This window comes from Euprymna scolopes, chromosome 29 (genome assembly GCF_053919585.1).
Source record: "Euprymna scolopes isolate OS-2025 chromosome 29, ASM5391958v1, whole genome shotgun sequence".
In the NCBI taxonomy this organism is placed as follows: Eukaryota; Metazoa; Mollusca; class Cephalopoda; order Sepiida; family Sepiolidae; genus Euprymna; species Euprymna scolopes.
Window position 1 is genome coordinate 42,800,087 of NC_136510.1, and position 26,077 is coordinate 42,826,163.

Here is a 26,077-nt window from a genome sequence, read left to right on the forward strand (position 1 = left end):
AAAAATTATTTTTTTTAATAAATTTTATTTATTATACATCCAGGTAATGCTAATAAAAAAAAATACCAACTTTATGGCTATTTGTTTTGTAGCTTTCGACTTATATAGCTGGACATGTACACATACACAGTCTGCACTTTTTATAATAGATTATACTTACCAGACGATCCATCTACCTTCATTTTGTATTGGTTCATAACTTTCATGACATCATCATTGGCCCTTAAAATATCACCTGGGAGAGAAACAAAAGAAGGAATGCAAAAACAACTGAAAAAAAATCAAAATCAGAAAGTGCACGCAGATTTACAGTCAACACAATGAAGACTTTAACGTTTACAGTTATTATAAAATAATGTTATCACAAAATAGATATGCCGACGGTACAACAAACAATTTTTAAATTTAAAAAAAAAAACAGATATTCTTTGAACTGAATGTTACTTATATTTTTAAGATATGCTCAATTAAACAGCATGCTTAATGGAAAAATATTTCAAACCTGAGTATGTCACATCTGAAAATCTCATTTCAAACTTAAACCTGACAAGCCAAACACAGTGCTTTGTCAAACTTAACATCAACCAATATACTATTTCAAACTTAAGACTAACAGGCCAATAATCAAAAGGCTTTGTCAAACTTAAGCCTGACAGGTTAATCAAAAACTATTTCAAACTTAAGCCTGACAGGCTAATCCCAGGCATGAGGGTTCATGAATAACCAAGAAAAACCTGAATTGAGTGCATACAAAGTAACTTGACTGCTTGCAATATGGCTGGTTATCAACCCTTTGGATGAAACCCTATGGAGAGCAGGTATGAGATGGTGCTGCTCATCTCAAAGTACCAATCGTTTGCAGGACTTTAAATACCAAAACGATGACGATGATGATGATGCAGCAGCAAAGTACATTATTATGTTGCTAATAACATGGTAAAAAAAAGAACAAATTAAAATTGGCTGATCAAAAATAAAATTTGATTTGTCAGCTTAAATGCTACTTGGGTCTGACTTTGATATCTCAACAACTTATAAATCTTATCAGATTTAGAATGTACTTGTATCCGATTTGCTTGCTTCATGAAATTTAATTGTTCAGAAGCTGTTTTGCCTCTTTCAATCTGTTCATTTCGTAGGTTGTTAAAAATATCTTGGAACCATAGCAAAAGTGTTGTTAAGGTAAGAAACTTTTTGACTGTTTCCCTGTTTCTCAAAAACAATTAAAGGGAGATAAGTCCTATTTTTATTGGGTTCATTTTGCAAAAATATTTTTCCCGCTGCTTATACAAACAGGGATATAAGTGAAAATCACAGTTCCAAATGAATTAACAGGAAAACCATTTGATATACTTATGTATCAGACAAAAATAGGTATCTACATCAAAGGTTAGGAAAAATTGTTATATTATGAAATACAAAATCTCCATCGTGCCTATAACAACATGTAAACAAAACACAAATTGCATCAGCAGGAGCAAAGATACCCAAACATCAGAAAAAGCGACAATGGCGCCGACCTGTGCATAACTACAATATTGGATCGATTGTTAACGACTCATTAAGTTGTCAGAAACTAAGCTTGGATCTTATTCTCACATTTCGGTTGATGACACCTCAGATTCTCTTCACAGTTCATACAGATTTTCATTGTCCATTTTCAAGGACTTTGGATAGCCTTCTCCGAATAAATTTAAAGTTTTCAAAACAAAATTTGATATATAAACAATGATATAATAGACCAAAAACCTTAATAATTGACAACAGGAAACGTGACTTTCATTTATCTCTAAGTTCCATAATAAAGGGGCGTAACTCTTGTATCAACAACAGCAGAAATAATATGATGCAATTTCAGAACATATTCATTTCAATTTTGTTTTTAATATTCAAAAAATATTTTAATAGTGTTTATTTCGATTTTAATTTTACTATTCTGACACAAATTTTTACTGGATATAAAGAATACGGTTTTCAAATTCTCTTCAGAGACAGTTTCCATATTTTCGAAGTCTTTCCAAGACAAAACTCTAAATTCAAGGCCTTTTAAAACCTGTGCTAATTCTGTTCTCCAGGTGCATCTTATCTCCAATGCATATGGAATTTGGAATAAAACTCTTTATTTAAACTACAAAGGTAAATTATTCTCATTAGAAGTCTTAGATGATTATTAATTATATTCTTAGTAATTTTTTTGATAGAAATTGCCTCAGACAAGACATGAAGCCATTTGATGTAAGGAGCTAACAAGAACGAAAAATGATTATCGCAAAGACAGGAAATGCCTATTGACCTTACTCTGGAATAAGATGTATTACAATAAGGTATGAAAACAAAGAATTGATGAAGACCACTAGACTAACAAGTCAAACGAGCAGGAACAAAGGAAGTAGGGAATAGATCAGACAATTCTAAAGAACACATGTCAATAGTATTTATAGAAAAAACCCGAAACTAGCAACATCATGTCTGTTAGAGAGGTCGCAGAGAAGAAAAAGTGAAATCATGTATAGTACTGTGTGTACTGAGGATTGAACCTGCAATCTTTAGAAGACTATCACAGAGTAGATTATTACTCAGTATTTTTCTCCGTAAGTTATTTTCATGGCAAGTACTCGTCTGAGCTCCAATCTATGGTCCCCCACCTCGCCAAACTTTCACAAAAAACACTCATCTAGCTGAACTTAGTCAATAATTTACCTTCCTAAACCTAAATATACCTAAAATAATTTACCCACCTAAACATATCTAAACGTAGATTCCATGAACAAAGCTTCTTTGTTAGAACTGTGCACCTGTTGAACTGTTCTACTGGTTTGTTTTCCAGCTGGCTACAATTTGGTAGTCTACAAGTCCAACTTAAATTCTTGATAAACCGTCCTTTTAAGTAATCCAATTTACCAAATTTCCACTACTAACGATTACTAGGATATTATCCCATTGACTACTGTACACTCAATAACCCTTATCCACAAGGGCCTTGGGGCCTTGATAAGTGATGATTCTTATGTAAAAAAAAAAAAAAAAGGTCAAAATTAAGTATTAAAATTCAAGTGTTCAACAAGACACACCTGAAGATGGTTGAATGTTCTATCGGCTGAAATGTTGTGGGAATAACATGTAAGATGAAAATAGTAGTTTGAATAATCCAAATTATAAATCATAAAATAAACAGAAAAAGATAACTATTAGGGGTGGAGGAAAGAAGCAAAAGAGTAATGGATAAACCAGAAATTTCCTTACTAATTCCGTCATTATCACGTTCATCTGTATCACTGGCCAAGCGGAATAAATTTGGCCGAAGTTTTTCTAACGTTTCATACAATTCCTAAAAAGAAAAAAAAAACACATTTTTTAATTCAAAAAAATCATTAAAAAAGAATTACAAAATATGAATCAGAGAATCAAAGAATAAAGGAATCAGGTAATCAAAGAATAAGAAATTAAAGGAATCAAATTAATCTTCCTATGAAAATTAATTAGTATTTTGTTTCTTGTCATATGTTATTTGGTTAATACTAGATTTTGAAAAAAACAATATCCATCACCTCAAGAAAGTTTTGAAATAAAGACGAAAACGTTCATGAATATATAAATAATTTTGGTTTCTCGCTCTCTCTCATATATATATATACATATATATATATATATAATTATTGCATCACTGCAGTTACCTAGATGTAAATCCACTAAAACTCCAGTGTTTATCAAAACATGTTCAACGACAAGCAGAACATAATTATAGTATGTTTATTTATATATATGTATTATTGGCTTATATATATGCATACATGTTTTTACTGCATATCTTTTAGAAAAGCAGCATCATTAGGCCATATTTTTTGGAAAAACTATATATATATGTATATATATTATATATATATGTATGTATATATATATATATATGAGAATAAAGAAAAATAATATTCCAACGAGATGGAAAGATGAAAAAAGAACAAAGTTATATGTATATAATATGTTTCATCTTTATTTCAAGACTTCCTTGGGATGATTAAATTACTGGTATCTAATTTTCTTCAATTTAATCATCCCGAGGAAGTCTTAGAATAAAAATGAAACGTAGTGTAACATAACTTAGCGTGTTCTCTTTTCATATGTGTGTGAGTGAGTGTGTGTGTGTGTATACACAACTCATATTTTTGCTTTTCTGTAAAATTGATTTGAAACAACAAAAAAAGTTGCAATGAAAAATGAAGGAAAAAGAAAGGAAACACTTATGTGCACTGACCTTCATTGTGTCTGTATCACTTTGTGTAGCAGATTCTGAACTGTAATGTTCCAGCATCTCGGACAAGACGCTAACATTATTATTAATAGTTTCTAACTCTGACATACGCTTAGATATTTTGTCCATCCGATCTGCATCCTATAGGAAGAGAAAGAAAAAAAAATGCAACCTATAAGAAAATGTGTCTTAATTTTCAAGAATTTGTTCATATTTAGAACCAGCAATATCTACCCGCCATTGCTCGGTAATGTACTTACTTGCCATTTTTTTTTTCTTCTTAAATCTTTCCAAATAAACACTTTGCGCCAATCAGAAATAATTTCAAATAGCCACCATCTAAAAAAATAATATTTTGTTAAAAGAAAAAAGGCAATTTTTCCCCAAAAGTGTTTTTAAACTGTTCCAATCGAATGGAAATCATTCTCTATGGCTGGGCGTAGATAAACATCTCTTATTTTACCATCTGACAATTATTCCAACTAAGATAAAGTATTTCTGGCGCAGATTTAAATCAAATTAAACTTTATTCTTCATAACATGCTGCAATGATCAACAAGAAAAACTGACAAACCAGAATCAAATCAAATATTGATTTTGTAGGGAGAAAGCTATCAATGACAAAGAAACGATAAAGATTGACTTTATATATTAATTGCATTTTTTTTTTTTTTTTTTTTTAGTTATGTTCACCCCGAAACAAGGCATATTGCCACTTGGACAGAAGGGTGCTACTATTTGGGACCATATTTAGGGGGGATTAGTGATTAGTGATATGTTGGTTTACATTAAATTTAAACTTCTGCATGTCAGTACAGCCAGGGAAGCAGGCAACGGAGAGAATTCTAAAGTCTAGTAGTCCAAAGTAAAAAGCTATTAGATAGAAGGCTTTCTGGATTCTAAAATCTCTACAGTGAAGGGGTAGGACTTTGCTGCTTGTACCTCAAAAGGATACAAGCACATTCTATCAAAATACTTGTGAAACCGACACAGGGACGCAATACTGCAGTGACAGGACAGAGGTCAGAGCTTAGTTGACAGTGCAAGACCTATTCGATTGGAGACTCTTCTTTGGACCCTGTCTAAGAGGGAGAGAGATGGTAGATGCATCAGCTCAGATATGGCAACAATACTCCATGCATGGGCAAATGGTGACTTTGTAGAGAATACTCTCATGTGTGAGTAATCTTCTAGGGTCTTCCTCGCAGCAGCATTCACAATGTCCCCAACGTACTTGTTCCAGTTCATGTTGCCTTTGAATGTTAGGCTGAGGAGTTTGAAGGCTGAGCTCTCAGGTAGGATGTTATTAGTCACGGCTTGACCGCAACAACATTGATATTTCTAAGTTTCATCTGGTCTGTTGTCTGGCAGTTTCAAGGTGTCCATTTCCTTTACAATAATGCTTTGAATATATGATTGCTGATCATTTATGTCCGCTGAAATTTCTTACCTACAATCTGTTGGATTTAAATAATATGTATGAAATATGAACATGCGTAATTGTAAATGAGGAATACATCCAAAGAAACCTGGACAACACCGCAGCGTTTTGGCTAGGAGCAAAGTGTAGTATCTGTTCTGATACTACAGTACTCTGTCCTCGGTCAGGAATGGAAAGATCTTTTCTTATTTTTTTTTTTGGGGGGGGGGCTGGATTTTCCCTTGCATTGAAAACCGACTGTGTGTCTAACTCTGCCCTCATGGAGAGGCAAGTAAATAAAATAAGGACACAGCAGCCAACACTTAGTAAAAAATAGAAATAACGGTGAAGAAAGTAGTTTAAAAAAAAAAATTATTTAAAAAAGGAAATAAATAAAATAAAAAGTTTTGCTATATTTAAAAAGGAAATACAAAGTTTAGTGTTATTTACATTATATAAGCATAAAATATTCTATATATTAAACATTACTACGTTGGAGTATATAACTGTAATCTTAGGTTTTGGCAATCACAGCCTTTTGTTTACATTTCTTCACCATGACAATGCACCTGATCACAAATCTTGGAGTATCCGGCAACTTTTGATTACACAGAAGGTCGCTAAACTGGAAAATCTTCTCCATTCACCTGAGTTTGAATAGAAAGAAGTACATATACGAGGAAAAGGCTAATTACAGTACAAGAGAAGCAAGGTTTCAAGTTTGGTAGAAAAGGCATTATACTAACCTGCTGAACCATATTTTTGATCAGCCGATTTGCTGCTTGAAGATCTTCTGGATTCTTACTTTTGAGTAACCGCGACAGAAGCTGAAAAATTTTAGACGTCAAAAATAAAATAAAAGAAGAACAAAAATAAACACAAAACAAAGGCTAAAAAGAAATTTAGTTTAATCTATATTATTAATAAAATTCTAAATGTTTATGTGTGTGTCTATATACCAATAAAACTTTCGGATGGATGCACCGAATTGAAAAATTCTTTTTTTCTCTGAAAGGTGTGAGTCCCTAAATTATCCTTATCTATATATGGTTCGTAACGAACAACGCTGAGTCACACCAAAAACCCGAAGTAAGGGTTTTGGGGCCGTTTTGTAAACTTGTTGAAAAAGTTATCTGCCCATGTCAACAGAATTTAGCAGTCTGTATACAGTCGCGGTAACATCTTTTAGCATATGGACATGACTTGTGGCATAATGGATAACGCGTCTGACTACAGATCAGAAGATTCCAGGTTCAATACCTGGCAAGTTCGTAATAATTTAATCATCATTTTATCCAACGTTTACTCATTATTCTTACCCTTAGTAAGGGTATTTTTGTTTTTTCAGTGATTTTGTTTTGTGCATATGGGAATTTTCCACACTCCGAGTTCACAGGGTAAACATTGATGGTAAGGTGATGTTGAGTGTACTCAGCATTGTGTGTGCCAATGTGGTGCAGCCACTAGTGTCTAATAAAACGTTTTCAAAGATTTTTTTTTAATGAATAAATAAAGGTACTAGAGTACTGGTCGTACTAGAATTACTTCTAACAGGGAAGACAATGCTATCAAGATCCGCAGCCTAAGAAACAAATTTGAAGCGGCTCCCCAAATGCAACAACAGTGCAATCTTGTTAAAAAGTGCTCTCTTTCCACTGTCAAGAACAGATTAAAGGAATTTAATTTGCGAGGATATGTTGTAAGACGCAAGCCAATGATTTCTGTAAAGAGCAGAAAGCACCGTCTGGACTTCGTCAGATGCAATGATGATCATGACTCTTCATATTGGTCAAAAGTGCTTTTTAGCGATGAAAGCAAGTTCAATAGGCTAGGCAGTGATGGTAGGCAGTACATCCGTCGGAGGAAAGACAAGGAATTTAATCCTAGGTGTTCAGTTTCAACGCTGCAAGGTGGTGGAGGTTCAGTTTTGGTGTGGGGCATTATTAGTACCAACGATCCAGGGATTGCTTGCAAGGTCGAATTAATTCGACCAAGTACATTAATATGTTGACTGAGCATTTTCTACCCTACTTTGGTCAGAATTTGGATGATAATGCTCCCATTCATACAGCTGGCAATGTCAAGAAGCTCCTGGAAGAGCATGATATCCCATGTTTGGAATGGCCTGCACAATCTCCAGACCTCAATCCTATCGAAAACGTATGGCATTACATCAAGCAACAGCTACACAGTGATAAAATTTCAAATTTGGAAAAACTTTGAACTTTGGACAAAAATTAAGGAAAGTAGGATGCCCTTTCCCCGGAGTATTGCTGCAGTCTAATTCAAGGAATTCCCAAAAGATTGCAGGCTGTCAAATTGCAGAAAGGCTATTCTACTAAATATTAACTAGTTCATTGTGTTCCTGTTGTATTTGTGTTGCATTATGTCTTTAAATTACATTTAAATAACAATTTTCCATTGTGTGGACTTTCTTTTTATTTTTTCCTCAATTTAAAGTTATTTTTTGAAATTGACATAAACACTGGAATATTTCAATTAAAAATCAAATATGAACAGGTAAAATTATAGAAGAATAAAAGGCCAATCAAATGAGGTATAGTTTGTTTAAATAGTTACGTTAAATTTAGCTTAAATTTGCAGTTTTTGAAAAAATTACAAGTGCAGACTTTCTTTTTGCCGCTTGTGTAGGTTAGCTGAACAAGAGTCAAACTTTTTAATATATATATATATACATATGGACATAAAGTTATGAAAAGTACATAGGACTATAGCAAAGCCAGGCTGAACTGCTAGTATATCTAAAAAAGTGAGAGTGTGTGTGAGGACAACTCTCAACTTATATATTCAACAAATATTTGATCTACAGACTTGAGATTTGGTATATAGGGTATTCAGACATGTGAAAAAAATTTTAATTGGTTTTCATCTGTAAAAAAGGGCTGCAAAGAGATCAAATTTGAAAAATTGGTGGGGGGGGGAGGCGTCATCAGATTTTTATCTGTTTGGCTACTGTTTCACAACTGCGCATGCGTGAATCGTTTACATCACAGCTTCCTTATGTTAACAATAAGTAGATTTAAAACACGTTTTAAAGATCGTGGCAAGCTGACTTAATGGTTATCGTACTTGAGTCATTGTCTTTAGGTTTTGGTTTCAATCTCAGCTCAAGTATTTTTTTTTTCTTACAATAAGTGAACTGTTTAGAAAAAATATAATACTTGTATGCACATGTCTTAGTTTCTTTCTGTTTTTCTTTTTACTTCATTTTTTTAAGGAATTTAACGTCATGTTTAATACCAGGCAACGCCAGGTACATTTGCTAGCAAATGTATAAAAGTTGCAAAGTAATATACAACAATTAAAAATAAGTTTAATTTATTTCGCAATTTTCTAATTTCCATTTTAGGTATTTTACGATCGACTTACCTTAGCTTTTTCGTCATCTTCAAATAATGCATTTTTCGGTCTGGGAGGCGGTGGCATTGGATTTGAATTTAGAGTCTGATAAAAAAAACAAAGATAAAAAGAAAATCAAACAAAAGAAATGTTTCATGTTCATTTGTTGTTTTTTTAATCTTTGAAAGCCCAGTGATGTCAACCTTGAACAGAACAGTGTTTCATCAGACAATATGCTTCGGTGGGAATCAACATTTTGTTAAAAAACCCAAGGCATTTCCGGATTTAATTGTTTGTTTGAAATGAGAATTTTTCCAGTTCCAAGAGATTCCTTAACCAAAGTTTGACCGTGTTTGTATAGAAAGTTTTTAATCTCACTGTCATTGCAATAAATGACCCAACTTTACAAAGAGAAGGTCAACAATTATAAAAATGTTGGTTCTTGTTTAGAATTCAACCTAATTAAAAAGCAAAACCACAGAAAAATCTTTATGATGTACATACCTGTCACGGAACGAAAATGTCATATTCCAAAAATCATGTAAATTGATCAAGTAGCTTTATTTTTATAAAGAAAATAATTTTTAAGCAATTAATGGAAATTCGTTGGCATTAACATAAATCTAGTAGCTATGAATTATTGCTGAGTTATCTTCCTTTGATCCTTGACGTTATTTTCCTATTGGCGAGTAAGACAGTTACTTCTCAGATACTCATAAAATTTGATTTTCTTAGTTAAAAATAAAACTGCTTAATCAATTTACGTAATTTTTGGAATATGACATCTTTGTTAGTATCAACAGAAATGTTAGAACACACAATGGCTGCATACTCGAGACATTCGCAATTATCAGATAAAGCGCCAGATAAATAGGTTTGAATAATTCAAACTATATCAAAATTTAATACGATGACCTGTAAATTCGGCAAATTAGCACAAAAGATTTGACGTTTTCGTACATTGTTTACCTTTGCCATGCATATGCGTGTAGCACATATTCTATTCAGATTGTTTTTTTATTTCTGGAAATAAAAATGCTGTCATGTTTTTTGACAAAAGATCTTTTAATCTTCAATGCTGACCATTCCAAATGTAACAAAATTCTCTAAAGTGCATTATTCAATTTCTTTGAAAACGAAATCTTCAGATCATTGTTGATTATTAAGCACAGAATATTCGTATTATTTGGATTTTTCAAACTACTGTTGCCATCTTGAGAGTTAATTTTATGCTTTAGTTAATGTAACCTTCAACCTTCTTTAGGTGTGTCTTATCGAACTCTGACATCTTTCTGTCCAACTCAGGAATCTGCATGGAATTTCGAACAGAACCCTTTATTTAATTCATAGGGGTAACATGCTCTCGTTCAGGTGGTCAGCCATGATAGGGTAGAAGTCCTAAATAATTTTAAAAATATTTTTGAGAGTAGGCTATATTGAGGATTGAACCTTCAACCTCCAGAAGAGTGTAATTTACAACTGAATTTTGACAAGTACTTTATCCATTATGCCACTGATACTTGCAGACAATTCTAGTATGAATTTTAGGAGGCTTAAACTGAAATACAAAAAAAATCAATTTTCATCTCAAAAATTCTGAAATAAACACAAAAAAGTCTCAAAAATAAGGGGTGGGGGTTGTGTTTAGTAAAAATCATCGAGTTTTTATTGAAATTTTGCGCAAGGGGTAAGTTCATGTTAAACTTTTGTAGCAAAAATTGGATGAACAAGTGAGTTTTTAAAAAAAGAAACCACAAAGAGTCTTAATTTTTCTTTTTCTTCTTTTTTTTTCAAAAAATAAAGCAATAATTTTAGTGAGGGAATTAAAATTTTTCTTTTTATAATTAAATTAATTCCGTCAAACAAAACGTGTCAAATTGAGAAATTTGAAAAAATAAAACACAAAACTGTGAAATAAGAAAAGCCAGAAAAAAAAGGAACAAAGTGAAAAAACAATGCAAACGTGAAATGAATGAAAAATATGAGAATAATTAATTAAGAATAAAAGTGCACACAACATTGTTACTGTTGATTTAGTATTAATAGACTAGGACAGAGTCCAGGAGAGCTGGAGAAATAGAGAAGATTATAGATTATTAGGGTATTATATAAGTAAGAAATGTTTGATTAGCTTGTTTCTTTTATGGCATATCAAACGTTTTTGGAACTATTTGGTTGTGCTTAACAGCCTAAAGGGTCGTTTAAAACCTAAAACTTTTTTTAAAAAACCTATTTGATCTCAAAAATTAATGTATGAGGAGTATCAGAATTCAGTACTTTTTAAAATTTTTTAAATGCTTTCAATTTCTTAACAAGTTTGTTTTCTAAAGCAAAATGTTGTCACTTTCTTAAAAAGTTTGCTTTTCAAAAGCAAAATGAAAGGGTTTCATATTTCAAGTTCTTAAAATCAGGAAGCCAAAATCTTCAGATAGTGAAGTTGTGGAAAAAGCAAAAGAGAGAGGGTGACATGATTGCTGTTTTTGACTTTGCAGAAATGATTAGGTTTCGTAGTGAAAAAAAAAAAAATTTAATGCAAGGTGAATTTGAATCAGGAAGTCAATATCTTCAGACAGCCTAATCTGGTTGTAACAAATTGGTGTTATTTAATGCCAAAGAAGAATGCGTATTGTAAAAAAATGAATTGATTGATTTGTTTGGGATGTTTTACAGGTTTTCAGCGATTGGTTTGGTTTGCTCATTTTATGGGGTTTCATTGATTTGTTTGCTCATTTAATGGGGTTTCATATATTGGTTTGGTTTGCTCGTTTTATGGGTTTTCATCAATTGGTTTGGTTTGTCTATTTTATGGGTTTTCATCAATTGGTTTGGTTTGTCTGTTTTATGGGCTTAGATTGGCTTGTCCATTTCATTAATTTGTTTTATAGGTTTTCAGCGATTGGTTGGTCCATTTTGTGAGTTTTTATGGCTTTTCATTAACTGATTTGTTCACGTTAGTTGTTTTTATTGATTAGCTGGTTTCTTATAATTTGTTATAAGTATAGGAAATGTTTGCTTGAGCATAGTTGCTATTTCAACCTTAGCTGGAAACAGGAATAATACCTTATATCCAATGGCATTACGATGAGTAAATGTGATAGATCTAATTAAATATGAACTCAACCAATTTTGAAGTCTGTATTGGTAGACATGTCACCTCTCCAGCTGGAGATTATATTTTTGTTGGTTTTGGTTCTTATCCAGAATTCACCCTATATTAAAAAACAAAAATACAGAACAATCTGTACGACATACATATTCATGATGAAACGAAAATATCATATTCCAAAAATCACATAAATTGATCAAATAGTTTTTTTTTTAGAAATAAAAAAATTTTTAAGTGATTAAAGTGAATTCATAAACATTTTTTAAAAAATCCCACCACGTTTGGAGTACTGAGATCTCTTCCTTTCTTTCTTGAGATGGTTTTCCAGCTGACAATGCAAGATAGTTGCTCTTCGATTACTCATAAAATTTGATTTTCTTATCAAAAAATAAAAGTACTTGATCAATTTATGATTTTTGGAATATGATATTTTCGTTTTATCACGGGTACATACATCATACATTTTTCTTTATTTTTGTTTTTTAATATAAGGAGAATTCTTGACAAGAACCTTTCCTTTTTATTATTTTTAATTCCCTGAAAATAAAACTTGATAGAAAAGTCTGTAGTAAACATGAAAAAAGAAAAAAGTTAAGAGTTAAAACCAAAAAGCTTCAAAAAGAGAAGACGGAGTGTTTGGTGTACACAAACTAATTAAGCACCAGAGTGCAGGAGCAAGAGAAAGTTAGCGTGTGTTAGAGAGAGAGAGATACTAATCTCCGAAAGTGGAGATTTAAAACCATACACCTACTTCTTCGCTTTCCTCAGAAACATTTGTGCTGGTGAAAGGTTCAGTCTGGGGCATGCTTTCAGGCGATTCAAGCCGCTACATAAAAAAAATAAAATCTTCAACACATCATTTCAATGGTCGGAAGAAGGAGTTAATGAATTCAAGAATACCAATAATTAAAGAAAGACTGCAAGATGAGCCATGACAATGATGAAGTTGCATTATTTGGTTGTCCCTGTGCAGCATTGCAGAGTGGATGACGTCATTTCATAAAATCATCAACTAAAATAGAGACATGGGATAACCGTGCACAGTGAATGATGTATAAAAAAAAAAAAAAAAAAAAAAAAAAAAAAGATGATGCCATCCACCAAATTAGAAAGGTTGACAGAGTCAGATCCTTAATGATGTTTTACTTAAATGACCTTATGACCAAACCATCTAAATCTCTAGGAATCTTGTATATGTGTACATATTATTCCAGGTTAATATTTTCCAGAGGTGAAACAACCAATAAATTTTTAATGAGGTTCATTACAAGAGTGCTTGATACTGAAGTAGGGCAAGATATATTTTTATTTGTTTTACATAAGCATTTATATCACGACACATTCATGAACATGTTTCGGTCAGCTAGTTACAAGTAACTAGAGACCTCTTCAGGTGATGCTGTTTATACAAAAGTAAGTCTGTAATAAAAATTGGAAAAATATTTACAGCAGATATTAATCAGGAGGACAGTTACGTGATGTTATAAAATAAATTAATGGCATTTAAACAAGTGGAATAGAAAGAAAAATTTAAACACGACATAAATGCTTATGTAAAACAAAAGGTGTATATATATATATATATATATATATATATATATATATATATATATATATACACACACACACTAGCAAGGGAGGGGGGGGCGCCTGGTTTTGCCCAGGCGCAAAATACGTTTAAATATGATATTTTAATTTGTCCAGATTTCATATATATTATTATGGAGTTGTGGTTTCAAAAGTAAAAATAAAAGTATTTGGGTGTCATCAATTAAAATTGAGACCGAAACTGTAACATTCAAAGCTGGTGACGTTACCACTGTACCAATGTGACACGCATATAAACTGACTAAAAATTAAAAATAAACTAATATGAATGTAACAAATGTATAACGTTTTTTTTAAATTTTGACCCATTTTTTGACCCCCTTATAAACTATTTTAACTAGCTAAAGGCCCATAAAGGACGGTCCGTAAAAAATCCAATCATTTGAGGCCCCCAGTGCCACTCTGCGACTTTGAAAATATGGAGACAGACAGACATATAGCCTTTTATATATTAGATATATATAATAACTCACAAGCATATGTTAAGCATTTTGAAATGTCGTTACTGGTTTAGTAAGAACATTTCAAAATGCTTAACATAATACAGTTTATCCTGTGACACTAATTCTGGCACACAGAAATTTAAACTTAATACCTTTCATTAAAATAGTGTGCCCATTCTTCTGGTATCTGACTTTAAGTACGCATTCTCACAACCTTCTGAAATTCTCTTTTTTTTTCTCTAGTTTTTTTTTTTTATTTATTTGTTCTTGTCATCTGAAGATGATTCAATAAAGAATCGAAAATGTTTGTGATACATCTGAAACATCCATTTCTTTTTTTTAATACAAAATCATCATTAGAAAAAATGCAAAAAGGTATAATTAATCAAAAGGATTCTGTTATTTTTAACAATGTTTGCTTGAATATATATCATACCCAACTATTCTATTTAGATATTTAAATAATCATATCTCTTTTTGTGTTTAAATAACATTGTCCAGAACAAGAGTTAATACTTTCTCCATAGGAGAAGCTAGGAGGATTAGAAGACAAGAAAAATAATTTTCTTTGTTTGAAGGAGGATATGAAGAGGTGTGGAATTGATCACATAACATGGGAGATGTGCGTACATAGAGAGTGTATGAATGGAATAAGGGATGGTGTGAAAGGTTCGAAAGTCAAGTGTCATCATACTGAAGAGTTAAGAGTGACAAGAATAGTGCACCACAAAAATCAGTCAAACAATAACGTACGCCTAAATTGATATGATGTGTGAATGCCTTCTCATACAAGAACCCAGAAATGAAGCCCCTGGAAACCTATACACTTCATTCAAGTAACAGCCATGATGGTGAGATATTAGCTATAATAGAAATCTCACCTGTCTGTTTAAATGTATGTATGTTTGTATGTCTGCCTAAAACTTTTGACAGAGGTGACCAATTTTCACAAGATCAGTATCTTTTTGAAGCTCGACCCTTCGGACGACAAACATCGAAGAATTGATTAAAAACATTAATTCCTTTATTTCAACTGGGCACTTTTCTACAGGGAAGGGTTACTTTTTTTGCTGATATTTTCAAAAGTCATCCTCTCTTTTCGATTGACTAGCCTTAATTTAAACAATTGTCACTTTCGATTTGGCGATGGGTGCAACAGCGAAGACATCGCATTTTTCTTTTCTCACGTTCTTATCCTTCTTCGCGGTACGGGTTCAAGCCTGCCTGCCTGCCTACCACTACTTTTTTTTTGCTCAACACACACCTCCGAACACCTGAGCAACACTGGGCACCCAGGCTAGTACAACATAAAAGCAAAGAAACTTATTTTTAGCTAAGAAGAAATATCTTAAAAAATATATCAGAGTTTATGAAGTTTCAAAGAAAATCTAAATCTATATATATAAAAATCAAACGTCTGGTTTATTCCAAATCGATAAACTAGAAATTTACATGCCCATTTTCCATGAAATTTTATAAGAGTGACTGTTTCTCATCTAAATGTGTTTTTTACATGTTAAAAATTTAAAAATATTACCAAATTAAAAAAATATATATATAATTCGACTTCATTTCTTTTCGGTCAACCATTTTGAAATAACGTAAAATAACGATTCTGATTACATGTGCGTATAAAACAAACTTTTTTTTTAACAATCGTTAAAAGAGTAACACAGAAATTGTCAATTTAAGAAATAAAGCATAAATAAAAATAAAATTTGTACTTATGCATTTAATGAACCAAACATAACTCAGTTTGTGTCTCGGATTTCTCGGGAATATGACATCCACAGAAGAAAGAAACAAACAATTTGATCGGTGTATGCGTGTTCCTCCTGGACATAACATAACGAAAAAAAACCCTACTCGCCGGGGATCGGCAATATATATATATATATATATATATATATATATATACACATATATATATATATATACACACACCCAAAACCTCGAAAGCCATTCTTAACATGGGGAGGTAGGGTGTATTCCTAAAGCCGTTTTTAACATGAGGAGGTTGAGGTGTTTATAATACGCTGGGGCAAGTCGTAAAAATTAACAAAGTTGCTATTATTTATTCCAAAAAATGCTAAAAATTTATTTTTGTGACAAAAAAAAAAAACATGTTATTTTCTACAAACATTTATTAAGAAACACAAATGACCGGTAGGTTTTCTTTTTGTGTGTGTGTTTTTTTATTTAAAATTTTACTTTACTTTTTCTTTCACATAGCGTTGTTATTATTTCATCGGCAACGCTCAACTTTATCCGGCTGTTGACGTCATGCGCCGGTGAAAGTCGAACGCTAAGAAAATAATTACCCAACACTTAAAGTTTAATTCATTCAATCAGTCTTTGGAAAATAAATATTTGAAATAAAGTGGCGCTTATGCACTTACGTAACCGTGATATTTTTTTAAATTAGTATTTACACATTAAATTCAGGTTTTAAAATATCTTTTGGTTTATTAAATTGTTAGGTGAAAGTACAGATAAGCTAGTCGGTTTCTAATTTGTGGAAAATCTAGCTCCCAAAAAAAACATGTTACTTTGAATAGTAACAAAAATAAAAATTGCCTCAGTCTCGAAGGATTTCTCCTCTACTGATCAGGAAAAAAACAAAAGTGTACTTCACCCTCTGTTTCTCTCCCCCTCTCTTCCTCTCTTAATAACTCTCTCCATCCATCTCTCCCCCCCTCTCTCTATATCACCATCTCCATCTCTCTTTGCACCCATTTCTCTCTCTAATTCCCTCTATCTCTCCCCTTCTCTCCTTTCCTCTGTCTTGCTCCCTCTGTTTCTAACTCTCTCTCTATCTCCTTCTCTTTCTGAATTTCCCTCTCACTTTGTCTGTTCTATCTATATATCTTCCTGTCTATCTGTCCATCTCTAATCCCTCATCCTATTGTAGTCTCCTCAATTACAGTGAATAAGGCATTGTCAAACATGGATAAATCCTATTTTAGTCACCTAATTTACTTATTGTGAGAATAGAAGTTATTTGGAAATTACTGCTACCTTGAACAGCACCAGGAGTAACTGGTAAAACATTTCTAATTAACTTGATTTTGGCAGCCATTCAGTGACAAAATGACATAGCCCTTGCTGCATGTGGAATACCTGCGACCTTGTTATCAAGTAGAACTACTTATTCTACTTTGAAACTACTATTAAACATTCAATTTTACAAAAATTTCATGTTCAACATCTCCAAAGCATCCAGTATGGGGGGAAATATTGCAGAAATGCTAATTTATTGTTTGGGATGAATGCACAACGGTAGGCAAATAATCACTTGAGGCTCTTGGTCGATCTTTGCAAGATTTGCATGGCAATGGCAGACCATTTGGAAATGCAGTAATATTGCTTACAGGAGATTACAGACAAATGCTATCTGTAATCCTTCAATCAACACCGGCTGATGAAATAAATTCTTCCCTCAAATACTCTACTTTTTAGTGCGATGTGAAAACATTAAACAACTCAAAATATGGATGTCCAGTTGCAGACTGCTCGATCCGCACAGAAGTTTTTGCATCACTTGTGGGAAATTGGGCACGGAAAAGTGCTGGCTGATCCGAGTTAAGGGCGACATTCTTTGACTTTTAACTTCTGTAATTTTATTACATCAAAAGAATTGGTTAAAAAGTTTTTTTCCAGATATTCAAATTAATTATACGACTTCCACTTGACCGAGTAAAGAAGCTATTCTTGCAGCTCAATACAAAGACGTCCATGAACTTAACGCTATTATTCAATGTAAAATTCCAAGTGAGGTTTTTACATACACATCCATCGACACTGTTGTGGAAGCAGACAAAGTGGTTAATTATCTAACAGCTAGATTTGCCAGGGATGCCTCCGCATATACTGCAACTGAAAATTGGTGTACCAATTATCATGTTGTGAAATATAAACCAATCCAAGCTTTGCAATGGCACATGGCTTGCAGTAAAAAAAATTAACAAACAATATCATAGAAACAACAACCATAACAGGACCTTTCACAGGTGAATATATCTTCATCCCACACATTCCTATGATTCCACCGGATACACCATTACAGTTTAGGAAACTGCATTTTCCAATTTTATTGTCGTTTGCAATAACCATCAACAAAGCTCAGGGAACAATCTTTACAATTGTTTGGCTTACACCTACATACTGACTGTTTTTTCACATGGACAATTTATGTTATGTGTTCAAGAGTCACCAAACCAGAAAACTCTACATCAGCTAAGAAAATGGAAAAAAAAACCTGTGTACCTATACGAAATGTGGAATTAAACCTACAAGAAACATGAATTTTCTCATTTTGGAACTTTTTTCATTGCGCCAATTTGAGCCACAGCAACGCGTGGCAGGGTACAGCTAGTAGAATATATAGTTATAATGTTATATTAGCGGGACCTGTAGAAATTCCACAGGGGGCTGATTCATATGTAATATATTGATGTTGGCATTCTGTAGATATTCAGCGTAAATGGAAACGCTCTGATATTATTGTAGCTCTTTTGCTAAAACTGCAAAAGTATTTATCCAAACTAGCAGGGACGCCCGGCGTAGCCAGATCATGAAATACGCTTAATATTTTAATTCTAGCAGATTTCATGTATATTATTATAGAGTTAATGTTCTTTCGATTTTTATATATTTTAAAGTTGCGATTTCAAAAATAAAAAATATATCTATATGATTTGGGTTCATCAACTTGAATCAAAATCGAATCTCAAACTTATGAATATATATATATAATTCTTGGTTCGTTCATTATTAATAGTCTAAATAACCACTGGACTGATTGCTTCCCCATTTTGGTATAATATGTTTACTGTACCCATGTGTGTTTTTATATATCTTTTCTTAATTATAACATTATACTTATTTTTTCTTTAATAAATAGGTGGTTTTCTTTGTAACGATGTAGCCATTTTTTTATTTGGGGACACATATTTATCACCGCCTGCTTTCACGTGACATCACTAAAAAAACTTTTGGTCTCACCACGGCAGGTCATGGTCTCGCTTAATGTAAACAGAATGTGTTTACAATATGGGTAAATTTTAAATGGATTTAATCACGTGATTATTGATAATGTAACCATGTGATTGAAATTTAATTTAAATTAACCACGTGGTCGCTTTCCTCTCAAATATTCATCGAAAAATGGATATTAGCAGCAAATCAACCATTGTGGATCATTTTTTTACTATTCAGGAAATTAAAGATTCAATTAGATTCCTATTTCAGTCACCTAAATTATTTAGTGTGAAATGAGTTTAGGAATTTATATTCAAGCCTAAATATTATTTTTACTTAAGAAAATGGCAGATTTGCCGTTTAGTTGTACAAATAGTCTCCAACCCTGTTATCAAAAAAGGGGACACTTTGGGTCATCACCGGTATATATCAAGACGTTTGTTTACGTATAATTTATTTTAGATTAACCATATTCTTCAACAAATAAAAGGATTAAACGTGTTTTATTTTATAATTTAAAATTTTTATTGTATAATTAAAAATTTAAAACATTAAACTATAAAAATAATACGTTGGTTAACACATAAAAAAGAAATGAAAAATGAAGTTTTAAAATGATTAAATGTGTTTTATTTTATAATTTAAAACATTGAACAATACAAATAAAATTTTGCTTTGATTTTACATTTTATATTGTTCTCGGATGCATATGATGCGTCTCCACAATAATTCAATATTTAATTTCATCTTTCATTATTTGTTTTCGAGAACAAAACCAACATTTTATTTATATTATTCAATGTATTTATTTTTAAATTATAAATAAAATACGTTTAATCATTTTAAAACTTCATCTTGCATTATTTCGCTTTTTTTTTATTTATTAAACAAGATGGTTAATTTTAAATTAAATTTTAATCACAGGATTACATTTTCGATAATCATGTAAATATAAACAAACTTCTGTTTACGATATATACACCCACCGGTGTCGACCCAACGTGTCCCTTTTTTTTTTTATAACAGGGCTGGAGGCTATTTGTACAACTAAATAGCAAATCAGCCAAAAAAATAACATTAATACACTAAGTTAGGTAAAATTTGCGGAGAATGCTCTGCTTTACAGTTGTTGTAAAAATGGAACAGAAATTTAAATTTTGTTCCCTTTTAAATTCGGTACATTTTTACATTACGTCCAACTCATCGTTCACACATTCGACATGTCAACTTTTATAGGTTTTTGGGTATGCTGACAAGGCTAGGGGTGTCTATTTCAAAAGCCATTCTTAACATGGGGAGGTTGGGGGTGTCTATTCTGGGAGCCGTTCTTAACATGGGTAGATTGGAGTGTTTATTTGTTGTAAACGTACCCGACAACCTATAAATGTCGACATTTCCAATGTGAACAGTAAGTTGGACTTATGTAAAAAATAATAAAAAGATATACCAAACTGACTTTTTTCGTTTAAAAATGGAATTATTTCCCTTTTGTTAAAAAAAAAATTTATTTTTTTTTAAATATTTCGTGTTTTATAGATATAAAGTAAAATTGTTGAATGTTATTCTTTTGATTATATTTGTTTGGGGGAGGAGGGGGACAATTAAAAAAAAGATTAAAACAGAGCGAAATTTAAGTTTCCGTTCCATTTTTTCAACAACCATAAAACAGTGCATATTCTGCAAATTTTATTGTAAGTTATAAACATCTAGATCTACTTACGTTATATTAGAAACCAAGCGACCCATAAAAATCTGCTAGCTGAGTGTCAAATCTGCTTAAAATATCAAAAAAAAAGAAAAAATAGAACCTCTCCCAAACATACTGGCAATAATTTAGTTTCATCCTTCCCTTGAGGGTTTCCAATAAGGAGGATTGATTTATTGAGCACTTATTAAAATTATTTAATTGCTGAATTTTTTGCATTTTGGTTAAATTTGTTAGTTTGCAATCGTTGATAGCCCACTTAAAAAACTGAACAAAAGACAAAATTAAAAAGAATGGTACTCGTACAGAATTTGACCCCGCCTCCACCCCTCCCCCGGATTCCAATTATGGTTAGGGTCCCACCAGCAATCACTGGATTCAGCCGAGCATTGTTCAAATGTTGAAACACTAAATCACCATTTTATTTTTTTGCATAATTAATTAATGATAGGAGTATTTTTTCTGTTTATTTTCTTAACATCTGTTGACAAAAAATAATTTGTACATTCTCTTGAAAAAAAAAAACAAAAAAAAAAAAAAAACTTTTCTCTACTTTCACCTATTTTACAGTGTTCATATAAAGCATTCATCTTTTCTTTTTATAATAAAAATTGTTTTCAAAAAAAAGACGTTGACTGACAACTTTCTTTAAAAAAAGAAAAGTGCAAGTTTTTTGAAAAAAAAAAAAAAAAAACTTTCACCTAACAATTTATGGTAAAAAATTCATCTTTTCTTGGAGAAAAAAAAACTTTTATTGATAAAAAAAAAAATTGCAAAAAATAATAAAAGTGAATAAATGCAGTTTTTCTTGAAGAATGTGTTCCATTTCAACAAATTGAGCCACAGCAACGCGTGGCCGGGTACAGCTAGTATATATGTATAACTTTAGTTCCTTCAGTTAAAACCAAAACCAAAACTTATGAAGAATTCTTGGTAAAATTATTTATTACAAGAAATAGAACATGACAATTAAATGACCTGGATGTAAGCGTGACACACAAAATAACACACACGCTATCATATTATTATATAGATTATGCCTGACCAGTGGATGCATAGATCCTTTATACTCTATGTCACCGCTATCATCACCATTGTGAACCTAAGTTGTTGATAAGCACACACAGATTGATCTAATCGCCGCCATCATCATTGTGAATCCAGGTTGTTTTTTCGTCCATTGATACAAAACTACACAGACATTTGTTGTTTATTTTTTAAAAGGTTTATTCAAAAGGGCAGAAGTAGCACGTCAGCCACCTAACATTTGTAAGCAACATACAAAACTTGTCTTTCCTCATTCAAGTTTTGCCAGCTAAGAGGATGAGAAGAGTCCCACTGGAAGTCCCGTGACCCACTCCCCTGTTTCAACTTCCAAGAAGTGATCTCCAATATTTAAGAGCCACTGAAAAACATAACTCCTATTTAAAAGTAGCAGTTTTGATCCAACAGGTCACATATACATCTGATACACAATAAAATCTGCAGATCTACAGTTAAATGTCCAGATTTTTCTTCCTCAAATTTTAAATTATAGAACGACATCACACATCAAAACTTTTCTCTACATAAAAATCAAATCAAATGAATACTTGAAATAATCTGTATCAAAATAAACACAAATAATGTCTACACGTGCATCAAATATCACACTACAAACTTGTAATCACATTCCACTTTATATCTATTATTAAGCTGAAGAAAAACGTTTGTGCGTTGGTTGCGTAAAAATAAATGATTTATTATGCATGTATTCAAGGACAACTAATCTTCAAAATGAAGACAATCAGTCGAGTTTAAGGTTTAGGAAAAAGATGAAAAAGTAACATTAATTTGAGAAAAAAAAAAAGATAAGAAAAAAACATGATTGTGAGGAAAAAAGGATAAGAAAAAAAACAACATGATTCTGAGAAAAAAAAGATAAGAAAAAAACATGATTGTGAGAAAAAAAGATAAGAAAAAAAACATGATTGTGAGGAAAAAAAGATAAGAAAAAAAACAACATGATTGTGAGAAAAAAAAGATAAAAAAAACATGATTGTGAGAAAAAAAAAACATGATTGTGAGAAAAAAAAGATAAGAAAAAAACATGATTGTGAGAAAAAAAGATAAGAAAAAAAAACATGATTGTGAGAAAAAAAGATAAGAAAAAAAACATGATTGTGAGAAAAAAAGATAAGAAAAAAAAACATGATTGTGAGAAAAAAGATAAGAAAAAAAACATGATTGTGAGAAAAAAAGATAAGAAAAAAAAACATGATTGTGAGAAAAAAAAGATAAGAAAAAAAACATGATTGTGAGAAAAAAGATAAGAAAAAAAACATGATTGTGAGAAAAAAAGATAAGAAAAAAAAAACATGATTGTGAGAAAAAAGATAAGAAAAAAAAACATGATTGTGAGAAAAAAAGATAAGAAAAAAAACATGATTGTGAGAAAAAAAAGATAAGAAAAAAAACCATGATTGTGAGAAAAAAAGATAAGAAAAAAAACATGATTGTGAGAAAAAAAGATAAGAAAAAAAAACATGATTGAGAAAAAAAGATAAGAAAAAAAAACATGAAAAAAAAGTTTATCTTTATTGTTGCCTTTTCTACATTTTGTTAAATTTCAGGACAAGAATTTATTTGTTTTGGTGGAGCATCCAACCAAGTGCTGTTACTTGAGGTAACATCACTAGGAGATGATGAATCACTCATCGTAAGAGTCAGTATAGAGCCGTGTCAAGGGAATGTTATTCGGGCTTTGAATACCATGTTATTTTGAACATTTGGTCAGGGATTACTGGTAGAGTTAAGCATTCTTATGCCAGGTTGTCCTGACAAACTCTTGTACAGAGAGATTAAAGACACTCAAGCATTGTGTCTAATGGATAATTCAAACTTTCCTCTGTATATTGATAAATGAACTTAAAAAAAAAAAGTTTTTTTTTTTTTTTAAATTGACAATGTTTTACATTTTACGGGCGATATTCAATCTCCTCGGGAAGAAACATTTTGCATTGAATTATATGTTTGTTGCATTATAGTATTCAATTTGTTTGTACTTTTGAACTATTGGAGTCTGCATTTCTTTTGCTAATTATCTTATGTGTTCCACTGTTAAACATTATCACGGGATTCAGGAAACTTCTGTTCAAGTCGAATTCTACAACCTTTTACCAACAATCTGCAAGCTAACTTTTAAATTTATTGACTTGAAGGATTAGAAATCCTGAAAATCTCATCTTTGCCTCAGAGTGATCAGTAAGCAGAAATGACTTAACTTCTCTCAGCCACTTCCATGTGACGTCTTCTTGTCTTGAGAATTTCAAAAGATCTTGGCACCCCCACCCATCTTTTTACTAACCTCACTTTCTATACTTTTATTCTGCTAATGAATTATTTCCTCCCATCATTTTTTTTTTAATTGTTTTTCATCCCAAACAAGGTACAGTGCCACTTGAAAATAAGGGGCTACTATTTAAGACTAAATCTACAGGGACACCATGCATGGAGTTTAGCAGCGAGGCATAATTTTTTTTTTTTGTTGCTTTTTGTTTTACTTAAGAGATGTTTTTCCTCGTTTTTATGAGTCGCTTCCTAACACCCGATAGTATTTCATGGCATTGATCAAAATAAAACAGATGAAGCAACATCTGTACAATAGACTGGATGGATGCAGCAGCATTTCCACATCATCCAATTCCTCAATTTTGTGTTGGCTCTTTCTGTGATTTTGAATTGCCTGAAAGTGAAATTGTATAGACTGAAATTTGTTCTCTAATCACTATAATCATGCTAGAGTTTGCAAACAATTCTGTGGTAATACATGGTATTGTACTCACTGTGGCAAGAATTGAATCTAAAAGAAAAAGGTTACTGAACGCAACAGCCATTTTTTCATTCCTATCTGCTTGGAGCCAGATGTTTACAACTATGTGCACACACCTCTTTTAAGTTGCTCAGCCAAGAAGGTAGGAATCACACAGAAATTCCATCACTTGACAGTAATGCTCAGTATTACTCACCAGAAGCCAGTTAACAGATCATCCCGTATTGATGGTGCTTATAAGGTTAGAGGCCAATTGAAAATTGCAGTTCCAAATAAATTAACAGTAAAACTCTTTAATATACTTGCATATTAAGCAAAAATAGGAATCTACACCAAAAATTAGGGAAAATTATTGAGTAGAAGTTCATTTAAAAATCAGTTTTATCATATTTTGCTTATCTGCCATTGATAAGAGAGAAAAATCCTGTAAATCAAGGGGAAATAAATCAGTCTGTCAAATTAACCAAGTAATAATGAATAGCGGATCGGCAAAATACAAAAAATGATTTTTATCTTTAATTAAAATTCTACTTGATAATTTTTCCTAATTTTTAGCTTTTTTTTTTTTTTTTTTTAGTTTTTGCATTATATGCAAATAAATCAAAAAATTTTTATTTGTGCTTCATACTGTACTATATAAGCACCATGTCAACTGAGTCCATTACACTAAGAGGACCTATCTTTGATAACCAATATTTTCAACAACAAACCTGTCCTTTCAATTCCTAACGTAAATTGTGTATCTCATCTCATCCCCGTCGGCCATTGAAATCCCCATCAATCAAATTCCAGTTCCACTTGATACGATGCCAATTCATAATCAATACAAATTGTTTGAATATAAATTCCTGTGTTCATTTGTCTTGCTATCATATGCTTTTTATAACACTATCATCTTCGAAAGTCATATATAGTCAACTCACCTTGTCAATATATAGAGGATCTTCTTTGACAATACCCTGGGTTTTCAGCATGGCATACGCCTCGTTTATTTTGTTTTCATGGGACAGGCCTTTTGACCAACTATACATTAATTCTATACAACGTTTCTTCACTTTTTCTGATGTTCGAGTACCCAAATACTGAAATGATAAAATAAATTTTAAAATATTGAATGAAATGAAACAACTTGGGGGGGACTAAATATTACAAAATCCTTCCAATTATAAAAAGAAGGTACTAGTGCACTTATTGATCCGTGCTGAAATAATAACGTTATTATTTAAAAAGCTATTCTTAACATGGGGAGGGGAGGGTGTTTTGTAACCATTCTATACTTTAACCTTACAATTGAATAAAAAAACATATAAAACTTTAATTGAACTTGGAAATACGATTTTAAAAAATAGCGCGGATCAGTAAGTGCACCAGCACCAAAAAGAATAAATTGTTTAATTA

General features: G+C 31.8%; 1 protein-coding gene across 2 annotated transcripts in view; it reads right to left on the bottom strand.

Annotated features, from left to right (window-relative positions):
- LOC145252616 (ADP-ribosylation factor-binding protein GGA1-like) overlaps window positions 1-26,077 on the bottom strand; it is a 139,745-nt gene that overhangs the window by 37,250 nt on the left and 76,418 nt on the right. Inside the window, exons 4-10 of one of the 2 annotated variants that reach the window (XM_080112331.1) lie at window positions 25,603-25,761; window positions 12,884-12,958; window positions 9,057-9,131; window positions 6,413-6,493; window positions 4,250-4,387; window positions 3,244-3,328; window positions 161-235 (exon numbers count right to left, since the gene is read on the bottom strand). In XM_080112331.1, coding sequence (XP_079968457.1) covers window positions 161-235; window positions 3,244-3,328; window positions 4,250-4,387; window positions 6,413-6,493; window positions 9,057-9,131; window positions 12,884-12,958; window positions 25,603-25,761 — 688 coding nt within the window. The remainder of the gene's footprint in view (window positions 1-160; window positions 236-3,243; window positions 3,329-4,249; window positions 4,388-6,412; window positions 6,494-9,056; window positions 9,132-12,883; window positions 12,959-25,602; window positions 25,762-26,077) is intronic. The other variant, XM_080112332.1, reaches the window with a different exon arrangement.